Raw genomic sequence first — 19,356 nt, forward strand, 5'->3', positions numbered from 1 at the left:
GCACCAAAGAGCCCCGTTTTCATTTGCATATCTCCAAAGCCATTTCCCCAAAAGAGCTTGGTTAAACTGGTGCAACTTCTGAATGCCAAGACCACCATATCGTAGAGGGCTACAGACTTGGTTCCAACTTACAAGATGCATCTTGGGCTCATCCCCTAATCCTCCCCATAAGAAATCTCTTTGGACTTTCTCCATCCTTTTAGCGACACTTACAGGAATCGGAAGCAGAGACAAAAAGTAAGTCGGAAGATTAGCCAGAGTGCTCTTAATGAGGGTTAAGCGACCTCCTTTAGAAAGATACATTCTCTTCCAACCTGCTATCTGACGCTCCATCTTTTCGATCACTTCATTCCACATAGCCGTATCCTTGTACGAAGCCCCAAGAGGGAGACCCAAATACTTCATAGGCAAATCGGCAACACTACACCCAAGGATGTTAGCTAAAACCCCAATGTTCTCCACCTCACCAATGGCCACAATCTTTGACTTTCCCAGATTCACTCTCAAGCCAGAAACAGCTTCAAAACATAAGAGAATGAGACGAATATACCGGATTTGCTCGATAGAATCTTCGCAAAAAATCAAAGTATCATCCGCAAATAAGGAGTGGGAGACCATCAACTCCGACAAGACCCTATTTCCCACCAAGAAACCCGTCAAAAAGCCTTGGTCAACCGTCGCATTCACCATCTTACTCAAGGCCTCCATAACAAGCACAAACAATAACGGTGAGAGAGGATCCCCTTGTCGGAGTCCCCTTGAACTGTTAAAGAACCCTTCCGGAGAACCATTCACAAGAATGGAGAATCTTACCGTCTTAATACACCACTCTATCCAAGCCCTCCACCTCTCGCCAAAACCACACCTATGCAGCAAATACAATACAAAGTCCCAATTAACATGGTCATAGGCCTTTTCCAAGTCCAGTTTACAAAGAACACCTGGCACCCCTGATTTCATGCGACTATCCACACATTCATTTGCAATGAGAACGGAATCTAGGATTTGCCGACCCCCAATAAAAGCATTTTGAGAGTAGGAGATGACCTTACCCAAAACAGTTCTCATCCTATTGGCAAGAACCTTAGACACAATTTTGTACACCCCTCCCACCAGCCTAATGGGCCGAAAGTCCTTCATCTCCACCGCATCCGCCTTCTTCGGAATCAAGGAAATGAAAGTTGCATTCAAGCTCTTCACCAATTGACGTCTACGATGGAACTCTGCAAACACTGCCATAACGTCTTGTTTAATAAAACCCCAACAAGCTTGAAAAAAAGCCATGGAAAAGCCATCTGGACCCGGAGCCTTATCACCATCCATGCCTTTTTACCACCTCCCAAACCTCATTTTCCTCGAAATCTCTTTCTATCCACCTATTATCCTCCTCATCAATGGACAAAAACGGCTGGTTATCCATTCTAGGGCGCCAAGTGCTTTGTTCCGAATAAAGGCTTTGGTAATACTGCACTATGTGATCTTTTACCTCAACTGGATCACCTGATAAAACGCCATTAATACTAAGCACTTCCACACGATTGTACCTTTTATGAGAATTAGCCATCTTGTGGAAAAAACGAGTATTCCGATCCCCCTCCTTGAGCCACAAAGCTCTCGATTTTTGGCGCCAATGAATTTCTTCACATAACAATGTATTCTCCAAGTCTTTCAATTTGTCCACCTTCCGGATTTTCTCCTCATGATCTAAACCTCTCGATTCTGCCAACTCATCCAACTCCTGGATACCTCCCAACAACTCCTTTTTTTTCCTCCCAATATCCCCAAAGACCTCCTCATTCCACTTTTTCAAGTCCACTTTAAGGGATTTTAGTTTACTAGCCAGCACAAAACTAGGCAAACCCTCAACCGAATACGACCCCCACCAAGAAGCAACCTTATCAACAAAACCCTCTGCCTTAAGCCACATATTTTCAAATTTAAAACCCTTCTTACCTCCCCAAGGAGTCCCACAGTCCAGCAATAAAGGAAAGTAATCCGAGAGTAGGCGTTGAAGTCTCTTTTGAGAAACTGCTGGGTAATGATCTTCCCAATCCGAGGAAAGCAAGAATCGGTCAATCCTCGACCAACTCTCATTTTCTTGATTATTGGACCACGTAAATTGACCCCCCAACATCGGAATATCCACCAAATTATTCTCTGAAATGAAGTCCGAGAAATCCATCATGCCCGAGGAATAATAGGAATCAATGGAGCGCTCACTAGGAAAACGTACAATATTAAAATCCCCGCCCAAACACCAAGGGACCTCCCACACCCTCATCAGACCAGCCAACTCTTCCCAAAGAGCCCTTCTCTCCAAGTCCTCATTCGGCCCATACACTCCCCCAAACGCCCAAACCCATCTATCCTCTACATTTTGAAAAGAGCACGCCAAAGTGTAATGTCCCACACACTCCTCCTTACACTCCACTACCCTCCTATCCCACATCATTAGCATCCCCCCCGACGCACCATTAGAACCTTTATGCTTCCACCCCACGTGCTGACCTCCCCAAAGACTATGAATCACCTCTCTGGAGATAGTCTCCATCTTCGTCTCAATCAAACACACTATATCTACTTTCCATTCCTTCAAAAGACCCCTAATGCGCAACCTTTTTTTGAGGGCATTCAACCCTCTCACATTCCAAACTACTATATTAAGCTTCATGATCTACCACAACTGCCCCCTCACCTTCCTCAATCTCATCAAGTCCTTTGAATGTAGGAACACAGGCAGAAACACCTCCCAAGTCCGAGTCGTGCTGCCTTCTAGAATCTTCAATAGCTTTGAATAAAGCCTCCAAGTCCTCCTTTTTCCCCTCATCAGAAACACCAATTTTTGGGCAAAATTTGATGCAATTTCCAACTACCCAGTTGGATGAAATTGTGTCTGATCCTAAATCCTCCAAGCCTGCTGTTTCAGCAATTTTGTCCCCATCCATACCTGAATCAGACACAAAAAGCTCCAATACCGATGTACGATCCAGTCTTTCCTACCCAAATTGAATCGATGGACCCAAACTCAAATCCTCCCCCCGACGAGCCTGCTGAGCCCATTCTCCCACGGCGAGAGGGTTTGTGCCGGCGAAACCAGCCTTCCGGCAAGAGGGACTCCCCTTCAGAAGCTGACGAGTGGCCCAAATCGAGCCCTCCCCAGTCTCGCCGGTCTCCATAGGCCTCACCGGCGCGTTCTGTTGTTCCTCCTTTGACGGGAGCGTCTCTAGCACCCTCTGGGACTGTTCCGGCGACGGTCCCAGGAGCCCCATAAGCTGCCCAGACGACGAGGTTGCGGCTTCTATCGAACCCACCCAAGTCTCGTCCCCTCTCTGCGGCCCATTCTTTCTCCTCCTATAAGTCAACAAGGTTGTCTCTTTGTCGGTAGGCTGGGTCTTCTTCACCGGACTACCGGGCTCCAAGTTTCTGGTTCTCTCTTCGGCCAGGAAAATACCAGTAGCCCACGCAGACGTGCCGCTTAACTCCCTGGGAGTCCTTCCTGACGCTGACCCATTCCCCCCTCCCCCTGATAAAACTCTAACGGCCAAATTCGCCGGAGGAGCCATGGGAGGATGCGAGTCTTTCGGATTTTCCTTAAGGGCCTCCGAGGAGGCCACAACACTCAGACCAGCTTTAAATGGGCTATAGCCTAAGCCCACGACTCCTTTGGGCTTAAAAACCATTTTCTTCTTGACCTTTAATCTGTTTGTTCCTCCCGGTCCAACTTTCTTCTTCCCCTTCACTTCTGTCTTCCCCAGTCCATCTAATTTCATATTATCTGGCCCAAGCCCATTGAACTCCATGTGTTTAACCACCCTATCGATCCTGATCATCCCCAAGTCACATTCCCTCTTCAGACGTTTCAGCAGTTCTTTCACGTTGAGGAGCTCGATGCCTACCTGCCCAGCATGGTACCCCATCCCCTCCCATCCCTTCGTACGCTCAGAAACTGACAACGACACCATCTGTTCCGCCAGCCTTGCTGTACCTCTCGCCGGAGCTGAAGATGAGACCTCCACGCAACCTTCATCCTTCGTAACAGACAGTCCCTTCTCTCCCGGATTTTGCACAGACTTGGCCGGCCAGAAAAACTTCGTCGGATCCCCCCCAGAAACTCCCTGAGCCTTCGCCGAAACTTGGACCTTCTTCAGACATACTGAATTCTTGCCATAGGCCTGTGCCTTCTGTTCCATAGGTCCTCGCCGACTTTGAACATGGCCGTATTTGTCTCCTTCCTGGGATTCCTTCGTCTGCAATCTCACGGAGGAATTGTTGGAACAAATAGTTGTGGCTGCACAAATTTGTTTCTCAAACGGCAGCTCCAAATTAACAGCCTCAATATCCCTTTCACCATAATTAATATTCTCTTCATATACGGAGTGCCTATTTGTAGATTTATGAATACGGTTACGGACATGTCGACTATGGCTTACGTGATCGTCAAGGAATCTGTCAACATAAGGATAGTGAACGGGTTTGACTCGGATCCCATAGTCATCTTTAGCATCATTGTCCCTATGATTCCAATGGGAACCCATATGCATGCGTTCCAACGTTTCCCGCATCTGGCGCAACTCCTGTTGCATAGCATGCATAGTCTGCTTGAACTCTTGGAATTTGGTTCTCCAAGGAGCCTCTGATTGCTTGATGTATCGCTGGTAGTCGGATCTCGAAACATCTATCTCACGAACGGCGTCGTTATAGATGTTGTTGTTGTAGTATAAGTTGGCCATCGAATCCGGATAATGCCGGCTCAAATACCCCATGAATTTGGCTCTTGAAAGAGTCCCTGCCCTACAAGCGGCGTTGTTGGAGAAGTCTGTCACCATTGCGCTGATTGACCATGATCTAGATAAAGCCTGCTCTGGTACCAACGAACGCAGCGGAAGACTAAGATAACTAATCAAAAAACAGTGTCTTTGATTCTACAAGGAGAAGCGTCTTCGTCTTCTACCCAAAAAGATAAAAACAAGCCCGCAGGCTAAAAGAAAGATAAAACTCCGCAGAGTATTTGAGAAAGAATTCTCTAATTTGATAATAATTCAATTAGTTCAATTTTACATAATAAGCAAGCCTATTTATAGAAGATAAATACTTGTAGAAAAAGTAAACCTACTTCTAGTCGAGAAAGTAAATCTAATCCTAGTAGAGAAAGTAAACATACTCCTAATAACAATAGTAAACCTTTTCTTATTAGATTTTCTTCCTCTCTTTCTCTTTCTTAGTCGCTCTCTTGTATACTCCCGGTGTACTAGGGTTGCGCCCCTCTGCGCCTTTGATAAATATATCTTTACTTATCAAAAAAAAAACAATAGTAAACCTAATCCTAATAAGGAAAGGAAAATAATTAAAGCAAATCTAACCCTATTAAGGAAAAGAAATAAAGTCCTAATAAAATAAAATAAAATCCTAATATAAAATTGACAATCAGCGGAAATCGTGGCAATCTTTCCTTTTATACTTCCATTGTTTGATAACGGATAAAATTCTGACCAAGCAACGCTGCTCCAATATTATTTTTGATATTTTCTTTATTTTCGTTTTTATTAAAAATAAAGGTAAATATCGTCCTACATCATAGCAGATTTGTTAGCTTGTTGGCGTGGTCAGCAAGATAATATTTCAGCTAAGGAGGTGTGGCCAATAGCACCACTATGTCTTATGTGGATTATTTGGCGATAGCGAAATGCAAGATATTTTGAAGATCAAGAAAGCTCAATGGAAGAGCTCAAAAAGTTGTTTATTCAAACTCAATTCCATTGGGCTGACACTTTTAATGTGCCTAAGATTTCCACCATGTCTCAATTTTTATCTTTATGTTCCTCTTTTTGCCTTTAGTGGGGCCTTTCTTTGTATACATCCTATGTACTAGGGTTGCGCACCTCTACGCTTTTCAATGAATCACTTATTTACCAAAAAAATAAAAGGCTACAAGGAGCTAAGAAATTTGAAGAGCTCCATCAACTATAATGCTAGAGGCGATTCAAGCTGCGGAAAAAGCAAGGCGCATTAGAGTTGTGAGCAGCTTATGGGGGTGTTATTTTGTTTATGTGGGACAAAAGGGTGGGGGCGAAGTTAGGCAAGTGGGTGGGGTTTACCTTGGCTGTGTTTCGGATGGGGTTAGAAGGCTTCTTTGGGTTGAAACGGCTGGTTTGCTCAGTTGGTGGAACTTGCCTTGATATAATGGGGGTGTTTTTTGATCTTTCTAGTTAGGTGTTTCTTTTTGTATACTTCTTGTGTACTTAGGGACGCCTTATGCATTTAATAAAATTTGTCGATTACTTTATTAAAATCTTTTTACCACAACAAGCCTTAGGTGACCTATATTGATCAAGGACAGCTCTAATCTCTATTTTAAAATCTGTATTACATAATAGAGTATTTTTATTTGCTTGCTAAAAATGAGAAATTGTGGAAGCATACAGGTTTTAGTATAGCCAAAGTCAAATCAAGTCAGGTTTTAGTAGATGGCCGCTCCCACTATGGGGTAGACTTTTGGGTGTAGACTTTTGGGTGCGACAAGAAAAGACTTAAGGATCTTTTTTCAGTCATTGAAGAGGATCGGTATTGTAAAGATGGGGTTTCTGCTTCAAAATCTAACGGGAAGATAGAGCTAAAAAATTTGAAATGCTCCATTAATTTTGAGGCTAGAGATAGTGGCTCTAGTTGGGGTAAAGGCAAGACAGCTTTGCGGGTTTAGGACTGTTGTGTGTGGGTTTAGGGTTTATTTGGGGTTTTAAGGGTTTTCTTTGGGTTTTAGGGTTCTCTTATACTCACTGTGTACTTAGGAGCGCTTTACGCTTTTTGATATATACAACATTACTTATCAAAAAAAAAATGCTTCATCTATACTTAGTTGCGCCCTTTTGTGTTTTCATGAAATTTAAATACATATAAAATTAGAAATAAGATAGAAAGCAATTTTTCATCAACTAAATGATCAAACTCACCATTTTCCATTAGCTTAAGCTTTTAAGAAAATTGTTGATTTAATATAGTTTTAGAGTAGAGTTCCTATCTTCGAATTCTGACTCTACTGCATCTTCCATTTAAAAAAATTAAAACCCTACATATTAAGCCCCACTTATTGAGAGAGAATCTGAGCCCACACATGAAATGAATTATTGGAATATTAACTAAATGACTAAACTCACTCTTTCCCATTAGTTTAGATTTTTAGGCCAATTGTTGATTTAACAAGATTGATGGAGAGGTTGCGGGTGCAAGCTAGGTACATGTGTAAATTAACAATAAAAAATAAAAATAATAATAATAATAATAAAACTTAAATAAAATCGGAATAGTAAGTGGAACATCCCCAAAGTGGCCCAGACTCTAAAAAGTCATTGACAAGGAAAAAGTATGTTAGAACTCTAAGATTTAGGTATAACTTAAAGAAAGAACTAACCTTTTTCGAGGAACTTTTGTTGTAATTTTCCCTTCATTGAATCTTTCATGAGAATACTCCTGCAAAGAGTTGATAATGATGGCTATCTCACATACAAAAGATCAAGAATGATTGTTCCAAGATAATTGACTGATCCTAGCACATTTCAAAAATATCATAAAAGGTAATTTTACCAAATGTCTACTTCTCTATGTTATAAAAATTTACTAAAAGCACAAAGGGATGCAAACCATGTAGGTGGAGAGCCCCAAAAAGAAAAGGAGAAGAAAAGGTTAAAAGGAAATAAAACTAGATCCTGGTGTTTACATCATTCAAGAGAAAAAATAGGTGAAGGAATGCAAGCTAGAAGAGAAAGACATGCACAGAGAAAGAAATCAGGGAATACATCCTTCAGCCATGTAACACCCTAGAAATGTGCTAGGAATAGATACCTCCTAGGGTAATTTTATGATGTTGTTAGCTGTTTTAATTTTTTTTAATTTGTTGTGTGGGACTTGTTTGTTTTATTATTTCTTTTAATTGTGTGGGTTTAATAGGGGGTATATGTTAGAGGGCTGAAAAAGACTTGTGTTGGGGTGCAACAATGCTACTCTGCTCACTTGGGCAGCTCTTAGAACATGCCTTGTAGGATGCGATTTCGAATGTCATAAAAGGCTTTGGCTTTCCTCACTGGCACCAATTGGTTTTTAGATGAGATGGTCAAATGCTCAATCCAATAAATGGTATCATAGCTAGGGTCATGGGTTCAAATCGCAGGAGCGTCATGTTGATGGAGGAATTGTTGGGGTGCAACAACGCCGCTCTGCTCACTTGGGCGGTTCTTAGAATATGCCTTGCGGGGTGCAATTTCGAATGTCATAAAAGGCTTTGACTTCCCTCACTAGACACCAATTGGTTTTTAGATGAGATGGTCAAAGGCTCAATCCAACAACTTGACTAAAAAGTTCAATGAAAGTTGAGTCTAAAACCTAACAGAATCTGCTCCACTTTATTTGTCTCCCGAAAGGAAAGTTTTCTTTATTAAAACAAGCTCTAAGTGTATGCCAACTAGTCACTATTTTGTAGGAGAAAACAATTGTCACTTTATTTTTTTCAAACTTATTTAAAAAAAAAATAAAATAAAACGGAGGTTCTGTTTTACAAGGAAACATGAATAGTTTCTGCTGCTAGCATGTATCCAAAATAATCCTAAGTTATTTTTGCAACCCTAGCTCAAATACACTCCTTCAGCTGCCAGTATACCACCCCCAAATTAAACCCCACATTAGTTTGAAAACTCAGCTCTCTCTCTCTCTCTCCAAACTAAGACCTGAAAACCTAAATCAGTTTCTCAAACTTTTCTATTGAAAACTGAAATTCATATTTCATGTACCCTATCTAGAATTTCTGTATTGTTTCTATGCAAAATCAGTTGCAGATTGAGCCCCAAAACTAATTCCTAGAAGCTGCCACTCATGGTACAGCTTCTCGCCAAGATTGTGGTAAGTGTTCTCAACAATTCTTTCAATTTTTGTTGAGAACACTTACCACAATCTTGACGAGAAGCTGTACCATGAGTGGCAGCTTCTAGGAATTAGTTTTGGGCCTCAATCTGCAACTGATTTTGCATAGAAACAATACAGAAATTCTAGATAGGGTACATGAAATATGAATTTCAAGTTTTATTACTTATCAAAAAAAAAACAATTCTTTCAAGTTTTGTGAATTCCTTTTTCAATAAATCTGAGAAAAACTTCCCCTATTTGTTTTTCCTAATTCTTATGGCCTAAATCTAGCAAAAACAGTGCAAGAACAGTTCTTTCACGGTCTCTTGGTTTTCTCCTAAATTCATGACCAAATTTTGCTTAGGTATGAGTCCTAATAAGCCTTGTAATTGATATTTAATCATGTTACTAACAGAATCATTACAGAAACCTAATAATGCATGAATAACGAAATTAAAGTCCGATGTTTGAGTTCCTATGCATGCTGCCCAATACTAAGGAAAGCGCTTTGGATCTGATTTCTTCTCTCTTTTTTGATAAGTAATGTTGTATATATCAAAAAGCGCAATGCGCCTCTAAGTACACAAGAAAGTATACTTAGGAAACCCAACCAAAAGCTCAAGAAAACACCCTAGAACCCAGAGAAGACCCAACCCAAGCAGCCCAAAGTAGAGCCACAGCCATACAGAAACTCAAAATACAAAGTAGTACTAAAACCCTACTAGAGCCACATCCTCTAGTCTCAAAATTAATGGAGCATTCTAAGTTTTTAAGGTCCCTTTTCCCCTTAGTATTGGAGACAAACACCTCCGGATCACAGTCTCTATCCGCTTCAATGACAGAAAAAAGACTCGAGTTTTTTCTCGTCATCCCCAACAGTTAATCCCAAGGTGGGGGCGAGTTCCATCGCTTCTAGGACCCCCTCGGAATAGCCCTCCTCCTCAACCACGGCAGTATCCGCCACAAAAGCTAGCAGGTTCTTGTTCTTATTCAGCTGCTTACCTATATTACTCTTCACCCTCCGAGAATACCCCTACTAAGACTTGGAGACAAAAGAATAAATAGGAGTTCCACTATCTGTCATACCAGGATGAGAGAGGTGAAGTCTCGTACCCAGCTCAGCTGCCCCACTAAAAGAATCACCAAAACCAGCCGTCGAAAAGGGAAAGGTACCCAGTTGCTAAGGAGGAGCAGGACAGACTTCCTTGGCAACTAGAACCGAATGAGAAGGAGCGGGACTCGAACCTAAAAACCCCCATATATGGTTTATACAACATGATTACCTGGTCTCCTGAATGTTTGACAGTATCAGAGCACATTGTATGACTATACTAGTTTAAGTGTTGAGTGAATGATTTATGATGTTAGCATGCATTCCAGGAACCTAGGATAAGATGCTTTGTACTATAGAAATTTTCTGCAGCACTACTGTCACCAAGAAAGGTGGTCATTCTAAGGAGATGTTTTGAATCAAAGTGACCATAGGATAAACCCACTTTGACTTGTCTTTCTAATGATCCAAACCACACAATCATTGCACACTTGTCTCTTTGAGGATAGTGAGATCAATGTGCTTCTCCTTAAATCTTTGTTTCTGAGATCTCTTTTGGAATGGGCTATTGTATATGATCCTAACTTCCCCTTTGGGAATCTGGTAGCTAAGGGCTCGGCTCTCTTGTATACTCTTCGTATACGAAGGCTTTGCCCTTTTTTCTAATAAACTTCTAATTATTCGTTAAAAAAAATATTAAAAGCATAAGGCACCCTAGGTACACAAGAAGTATAAAAGAGAAAACACCTAGTTAGAAGCAAAAAGAACAAAGAAATCATGATAACTTATCACCAAAAAATAAATTAAAGTAGTTGTCCAAAGATACAGAGTATTGAAGAATAAAGACTAAGGCTCCTCCAAAATCCTCGCACAGTCCTTAAAACTCATATCATTCCCTTCATAGACACTACAAAAGACACAAAGGCACCATTTTTCACACAGCAGCACTTCGAGAACTGCCAGCAATCCACCAACAAGCATATAAGTCAACTACTCGTCTCGGCATAACCTAAGACAACCCAAATCAACTGAGAACACATTCCAAATAGATTCTCCTAATATACTATTATAGTATATCATTTTATTTTCTATAGGTCCCAAAAGAATCTCAAAATTATAAAGAAAAAAAAAGAACTCAACACCGCCCCCGCCGTCAACCACATAATTATATCTCTCAAATGCTAATGGCTCAAATTCAAACTTAGTATCCAAAATGCACCATTGAGTCATACAATAAGGCATTCAAAATTCGATTGGGGCTTGCACTAGCGAAGGATGGCTATGGTGGGGGCTACATTGGTAGTAAGGGTGGCAATTCGTGTTCGTGTATGGAGTTCAGGTCATGTCGAGACAAGGGTATAAGACTATATGGGTCAATCTTAACCGGCTAATTTCATGTTGGGTCTATGTCAGATCCAACCCATTTAATTAAACAGATTAAACCCATCAACTTTAATCCGCTACTTTTGTGTTATGTTTGTATCGGTTTTGCGACTCTTGTCAAAAACTGTCAACTCTGATTGGTGGGGATGACCCAAGTAGGGATTAGTGCCAATGAGAGAAAAAGTAGTGTTTATGGTGTGTTGGCAAGTGTATGAGAGAGGAGCTATGGACGAAAAATGTTTTGCACCATAGAAAAATATAAACCCTTTTATGAAAAATATGGGATATTAAAATGCTTTTCCTTTGACTAAGTTCTCTAAGTGCAACCAAACACCAGAAAATACTAAAAACATTTTACAAAAGATATTTTACATCAAAATAAAATAAACTGGCTAAAACATAACATAGTTCAACCATCTACATCAAACGCTATGTTCTTTCTTGCATTCAGCCACGAAATATTTTCCAAATATCAATTATTACCCCCAAAAAGAATTGCAGACATGCAGGAGAGGGTCCTTATGGAGTCGTATAATCCATGCATCTCAACATTCCTATGGAATTGCAATTGACATTTGGTAAACAAATAATTGCATTTAAAACCATTACACCCAATAGCGCTCACCCCAATCACATAACCATGAACCAACAGCAAATATTGCAACAAAACATTATCACAATGCATCACCCATTTCACAACCAATTCCCCAATCAGCAACTACATATCCCCTTTTCACCCTAAAATTCACAACTTACTTAGCAAATTAAAACCATATCTACAAAGAAAGGTTTCTTGGGTTACCAAAACCGCATCGACGAGGACTTGAAGGGCGAGCACAAACAGAAATCAAGAACCGCGTCCTTCCTACTCCCAATGCCAATAACCTCAACAAAGTCGGTGTCTCCCCATATATCCTCGTCATTCACTTCACCCTCATCATATCCATTCGATGAATAATCTCTGTCCAAACTCATTGTAACTCGAAGACACCGCTTCGAAGTGCTTCTAAACTTCAATCTTGCCCCATATTTTCTGGAGCCTCCGTAGAAGATTCGATTCGAAAAATGAGGACACAAGCAGGTCCGAGAGACCGATTGGAAACTCGTGAACACAGGAAGCTCCATGGAAATGGGCTTAGTTTGGAAAAAAAATTAGCGCCGCCGACTCTCAAATAAGAGACTGATTGGATTTGGTCGGAGAAATAAAGCTTTTAAATAAAAAATAATAATAATAAAAATAAAAAAAATAAAAACCTTTGGGAACAGATTCATTATTAAGTTTTTGTCAAAAGTGTATTTTTGTCCTTTTTCAGCTTTTTTTATCCTTATAAATGCTTTTAATTTTTTTACCAAATTAGTATTTTATTATTCAAATAGACTTTTTAAGTGTTAAAAGTCTTTTTAGACCCTTTAAACGTAATTTCAAACAGACTATAAAACAAGAAAAGAAGCAGCAATTTTTGAAATTTGGTACCCACCGGGCCACCGCTAGGGTGCCATGTGGGCGTTTGTGATTGCACAAGATACATACCGCCATACCGAGCAACCATCTCCGCTTTTTGGCAAAGATTTTCATTTTAACTACTCAAAATATAACTTTTTTTTCATTTTAGTTACTAATTTTTTACTACACTTCAACAAAACATCTATTTTCATTATCTATTCTAATTAAATATTATTTTATTATTATTTATCATTTCCTTTTCTTTCCTCATAAAAAATTAAATAAATAAATAAAAAGAGAGAAGGAGAGATAAAATATTAAAAAAATAGAGAAATATCTATATATATATATATATATATATATTATTACAATTGGTTGGAAAAGTTCTATTTTACAAAGAGCCCACATAGTTGCTTTAAGGGTTTACCATTTTATAACAAATTTTTAAAATACAGCAGTTTTTCCAAACATTTAAGAAATAAAATTATACGTGCCCATATTTTAACACACAACTTTACATTTATAAATCTGTTGGGAATAAATTCACACTACAAGCCCACCAAATTCTGGGCCCAATGGCCAAGCATAGGCCCACGAAGATATTAATTGATAAGAAACATTCCGATTAGGATAATATCGGAATGAAGAAGTTCAATTCCAACTCAAACTCCCATGAATCATAGCTTATCTCTAAAAGATAATCGTTCAGGTTTATCTCTACATGATAGATGTTGAAGGTTTATTTTTACACGATAGGTGTTGAAGGTTTATCTCAACTCTGGACTCTCAAACCAACTCAAACAAGTAGAATTAATCTAGATAAGTGCCAAAATATTCATATTTTAGCCCTTAACATATATTTGTTAATTCCTTAATTTTGTCAGTTTATGTTATTTTATTTCATTTTTGTATTTTCTTTGTTTTATAGGTTTTTGGAAGAAAAGAAAGCATTTCTAGAAGTATCGAGCTTAAAGAACAAAATTGGGAAAAAGCTAGAAGATTTGAAGCAAGAAAAAGCATTCTCGTAGTGTGATCGATCCTAGGGGACCTACGATTGAGCGCACTTCCAGAGAGGTCTAGACATGAAGAGCAAGGCGTACACTCGTGTGCACAAGAGAAGACCGGATTGCATCTGCAATCGAGCGCAGAAGACACACGATCGAGCGCACCTATGTGCTGGAGAATTCCAGAAGCTGTGGCCAGACTTATATTGCTTTCCATATTAGGGTTTTTCAAATCCTTGTTGCACTAGGACTAAACCCTGGGATTTTACTAGGGTTTTTAGGTTTTTTAGAGTATTCCTAAACCTATAAATAGACCTCTAAGTCTCTTAGAAATAAATCTTGAGACACAACTTTGGAGAGGGGGATTCAAATAAGAACCGAGTAAGTCACCCCCGGACATGTCGAAGAAGAACTGGGTAAGTCACCCCTGGATATGTCAAAGAAGTACCGGGTATGTCACCCCCGCACATGTTAAAGAAGAACCGGGTAAGTTACCCCCAGATATATCAAAGAAGTACCGGGTATGTCACCCCCGGACATGTTAAAGAAGTACCGGGTATGTCACCCCCAGACATGTCAAAGAAGTGCCGGGTATGTCATGCCCGGACATGTGAAAGAAAAACCGGGTAAGTCACCCCCGAACATGTCAAAGAAGAACCGAGTAAGTCACCCCCGGATATGTCAAAGAAGAACTGGGTATGTCACTCCCGAACATGTCAAAGAAGAACCAGGTAAGTCGCCCCCGGATATGTCAAGAAAGAACTGGGTATGTCACCCCCGAAAATGTCAAAGAAGAACCGGGTATGTCACCCCTGGATATGTTGAAGTCAATAACAAGGCATGATCCCCGGGTATCTCAAGACTAGGATGGGTCTAACCCTTGAGCAAATGACAGAGCTGGGGGGTGCTCGCGGGAACTCAAACGATTCTAGAAACAGAGTTGAAGAGCTAAAAACACACTCACTAGGGAGACATGAGTCTCAAACAAGGTCAAACAATAAGCCATCAAAAGGATTTGACTAAATTCTTGTTACCCAAGTACCTTTGGCTAAGAGAATTGGGGGCTAACTGTTGGGAATAAATTCACACTACAAGCCCACCAAATTCTGGGCCCAATGGCCAAGGATAGGCCCATGAAGATATTAATAAGCAAGGGCTATTAATTGATAAGAAATATTCCGATTATGATAATATCGGAATAAAGAAGCTCAATTCCAACTCAAACTCCCATGAATCCTTGCTTATCTCTACAACGTAATCATTTCAAGTTTATCTCTACATGATAGCTATTGAAGGTTTATCTCTACACGATAGCAGTTGAGTTCTATCTCAACTCTGGACTCTCATACCAACTCAAACAAGGAGAACTAATCCAAGCCTATAAATAGGCCCATACACAAGGTATAAAAACTCTTGAATAATCTTCTCATATCTTCTCATACCCTCTGAATATTCTCTTTTAGAACTCAATTAGTCCCTTTGAGCATATTGAATGATTATGCACCAAAGCACAATATTTCTATGAGAAACTGTATGACTTTGGCATCAGAGTGTCCCCGGTCTCCTAGGGACCCCCCTTTGACAATTGCTCTTTTGTAGTGATCTGGAGTGTGTTGTGCAAATATCCATCTAAATTAATAGGCAAATAAATATATGTTTAACTCGTAAGTGCACAATATCAAAATGGTAGTATAGAGTGCAAGTACGAGATCATTTCCACGACGATTGCCGTAAATTATGCTTAAAATAAATTCCGTAATTAAAACAAAAGAAAGATTGATTTTTTTTTTTGAGTTAATAAAGAAAAAGGTAGGGCTTTGATATCTACCACTAATCATGCTCAAATAATATAGTAATATGTCAATGCTCTAATCATATTATGAATACTTAAAGTTTGCCAACCTAAGGGTATGTGTGTCTACTCCTTAAGCTATTGATCTCCCTAAGCAACGAATTAGGCATAGATGTCTACTCTAATTATTTACCTTCTTAAAGGATTTAGCATGGGTGTCTATAAGTTGTTCTTTAAGGAAGCATAAATCTGTGGAAATCGACAAACACATAGAACCTAGGGCATGGGTGTCTACTCCTGGTTTTTCAAATTAATTAATCCAAGAACCCGAGAAGAGATTCTTTTGTTACTCTATTAAGCCTAGGACTCGATCATCCAAATTGACTTAAATAACCAATCCATACCACATGCATATAATGGCCAATCACACACATATGAGGAATTCGATAAAACAGGAATTAATCAAGTTAAGCATCACAACATGATTATCATAAAGGCGCCAATATTGATATATTAAAGAAACATAATTAGGGCTTCAATCTAGCCCTACTAAGGAGTTTAGTTACACGTGAGTTTGATGTTAAACATCATAAAATAAAATAGAAAGGAAAAGAATAAACCTAAAAACTTGAACTTGAAGAGCCTCCAATTCTTCTCCTTCAAATTGTGTCTCTATTCTATAAGCTTAAGAGTTTATTTATAGGCCTTAGGAACACTCTAGAAACCCTAAAAATCGTAGGTTTTGAGTCCGAGTTCGCCTAGGACTTTGAAAAACCTAGTTGGGGTGGAAAAAGGCACTTTTCGGAATAGGGCAGCTGCTGCCTTGTTCTTCACACACGGGTGCGCTCAATCGCGGCCTGTGTGCGCTCAATCGTAGGTCTACAATCATGCCTTCTTCTTGTCATGAGAGTGCACACCTTGTGCTCGCTTCTTGGCTTGGACCTCTCTAGAAGTACGCTCGAGCACAGGTTTAGTGTGATCGATCGCACTATCAGAACCTTTAGCTTTTCCTAAATTTGCTCTTTAAGCCCGATACTTCCAAAAATGCTTCATTTTCTTCCAAAAACCTATAAAACAAAGAAAATACAAAAAGAAATAAAATTGCACAAACTAACAAAACTAAGGAATTAGCAAATATAAATTAAGGGGCTACAATATGGATATTTTAGCACTTATCACACCCCTAAACTTAGATATAACTAGTACCTTAGCAATACAAAACTAAAAACAAAATGAAAAACAGAAAACAAAAAGATAGATCCATCTTTCAGAGGATGTATGATTGCATTTAGCATATGCAAAAGGTCTTTTAAACCCCTAGGAATTCCCTAGAGGACGAGTGAAGTCTCGTGAAGGTTTTCCAGGAATGTTATCCACAAATATTATGCAAAAGTTTATGTTATCCAAAAATTGAAGTGTTACTCAAAACCATGGTTTTCATTCATAAACAAGCTTAAAAAGGTAAACTCCATCTTCCCAATGAATTGAAATTTTAAAGTGTAATTACTTACAAAAGATAACTAAGGCATCACAATTTCGAAACAGTGAAAAGTGAACTAGCACATAAATATGAAGCTCCCAATTATTTCCTATATGTAATGTCTCAATATCTCCAAGTTTATTGAAATCCGCATCAAAATGAATAACTATGGCATAACTTACTTTTTCAAGCTCTTTTTTTTTTCTTGGTCAAGTTGTGCAATGTTTGGTTCCCTTAAGCTTTCTAATTAACCCATGTAATAAGTGTTAAGTCAATGACTCCCAAACCAGGTGGTTTTAGGGCATTAGGTGTAAAAACACCCCTAAGGATCTATTAACTTGAGTCAAAAAGGCTACGAAACCAAACTAACCATGACATTAACCACATCAAAATTCTTCACATTTTGACGTGAAAGATGTCCAGTTACTTAGTGAAAAGCTTATCAATGATCATTATATATATATATGCCAAAGTATTCATCTAATAAATCATCCAGTTTCACCTAAGAAATAGAAACACATCAGACTTTCATGTCATACCTCACAATTTATGTGCTAATGTGCTTATGTAAGATTAGATCAAACATGTGAATTCTCAACTGCTTAAAGCAAGTAACCAAACTGAAAAACTCTATCATCAGATCATGTGTTCAAAATTTTAAGCTCACCAATGAAATCAAATCACAATTCTTTCAGATCAACCAAAATTTTAAGATAACCATGAACATGCATTTAGTATTTGGCACAAAGTATGTGTAAATGCGTCTCCCATACCCCTAAACTTAAATTACACATTGTCCTCAATGTGTGTAAAACATGGAAAAATCTTACCCGAGAGATGGACGAAACTGTACGGAGTAGCATGGCTCGTAGCATACCCCCAAACTTGAACTGAAGCACACTTGTCTTGTGGGGTGCCTCTCATAAGAGCTAAGTTTAACGTCTTCAGCCAGATTATGGCCCTGCTTCATTACTATTGTTTTGCATATTGGACAGACTGGAGTGCCAAATCTTCATCTCTTGGTGTAAAGTTCATTTCAATGTATGGCTTCACTCTATGTCCATTCAAATGTTTGATTTTTCTGTGGACTATGGACCTCCAAAGTTCCATGAGAGAACACTTGGGTGACAATACAAGGACCAAACCATCTAGACTTAAGCTTACCAGGGAAGTGTCTTAATCTTGAATTGTAGATCAACACCTTCTGTCCCACATGAAACTCCTTCGTGACCAGTTGCTTATCATGATATGCCTTGGTTCTTTCCTTGTAGAGCTTGGCGTTCTCATATGCATCACGCCTCAATTCCTCAAGTTCATTTAGTTTTTAACTTCCTCTTGTCACCAGCTTGTTTCATGTCAAAGTTGAACTTCTTGATGGCCCAATACGTTCTGTGCTCTAACTCCACTTGTAGATGACATGCTTTCCAAAAGACCAACCGATATTGGGACATACCGATAGGTGTTGTGCCAAATATCCACCTAAATTAATAGGCAAATACTTGGTACATTTTACTCGCAAGTGCAGAAGATCAAATGATAGTATAGCAGGCAAATTCGAGTTCATTCCCATGAGGATTGGTAAATTATGTTTAGACGTAATTTCCTATTTAATTAAATAGATAAAATTCAATTGACATGATTGAATTTAAAATAAAGAAATAAAATAAAAGATAAACTAAAACTAAAAAGGATTAGGGTTTTGATATCCACCACTAATCAGACTAATTAAGATAACAATATGCTAATGCTCCAATCATACCGGTATATTTAATGTTTGCCAACCTAAGGGTATGGGTATTTACTCCTTAAGCTATTGATTTCTCTAAGCAACGAATTAGGCATGGATGTCTATTCTAATTCTTTTTTTTTTCTTAATGGATTTAGCATGGGTATCTACTAAGTTGTTCTTTAAGAAAGCATAAACTTATGGAAATCGACAAACACATGACGCTTAGGGCATGGGTGTCTACTCCTGGTTCCCCATGTTGATTAACCCAAGAACCCGGTGTAGATTTCTTTTGTTACTCTTATTAAATCCAGGACTCAATCATCCAAATTGATTTAATTAACTAGTCCATACCACATGCATATAATGACCAGTCACATACATATGATGAATTCAAGATAACATGAATTAATTAAGTTAAATACACCAAAATGTAATTGTAGCAAAGGTGCCAATATTGAAATCATAAATAAACATGATTAAGGCTTCAATCTAGCCCTAATTAAAATATAAACTACAGAACAAAAATAAAAGGTGGAAGAAAAGAAAACCCAAACTCCTCTTGATCTAACCTTCAGTTCCTTTCC

General features: G+C 39.0%; 1 protein-coding gene across 1 annotated transcript in view; it reads right to left on the minus strand.

Moving 5' to 3' along the window:
• Positions 1-12,478, minus strand: part of LOC132178538 (protein ACCUMULATION AND REPLICATION OF CHLOROPLASTS 3, chloroplastic) — a gene marked incomplete in the record, with an annotated part of 70,772 nt that extends 58,294 nt beyond the window's left edge. The window contains 2 exon segments of the mRNA XM_059590977.1: positions 7,406-7,464; positions 12,126-12,478. Of these exon segments, the coding sequence (XP_059446960.1) occupies positions 7,406-7,464; positions 12,126-12,448 (382 nt within the window).
• Between the last annotated feature and the right edge of the window lie 6,878 nt (positions 12,479-19,356).

The sequence above is a fragment of the Corylus avellana genome, chromosome ca4 (assembly GCF_901000735.1).
Source record: "Corylus avellana chromosome ca4, CavTom2PMs-1.0".
Classification (NCBI taxonomy): domain Eukaryota; kingdom Viridiplantae; phylum Streptophyta; class Magnoliopsida; order Fagales; family Betulaceae; genus Corylus; species Corylus avellana.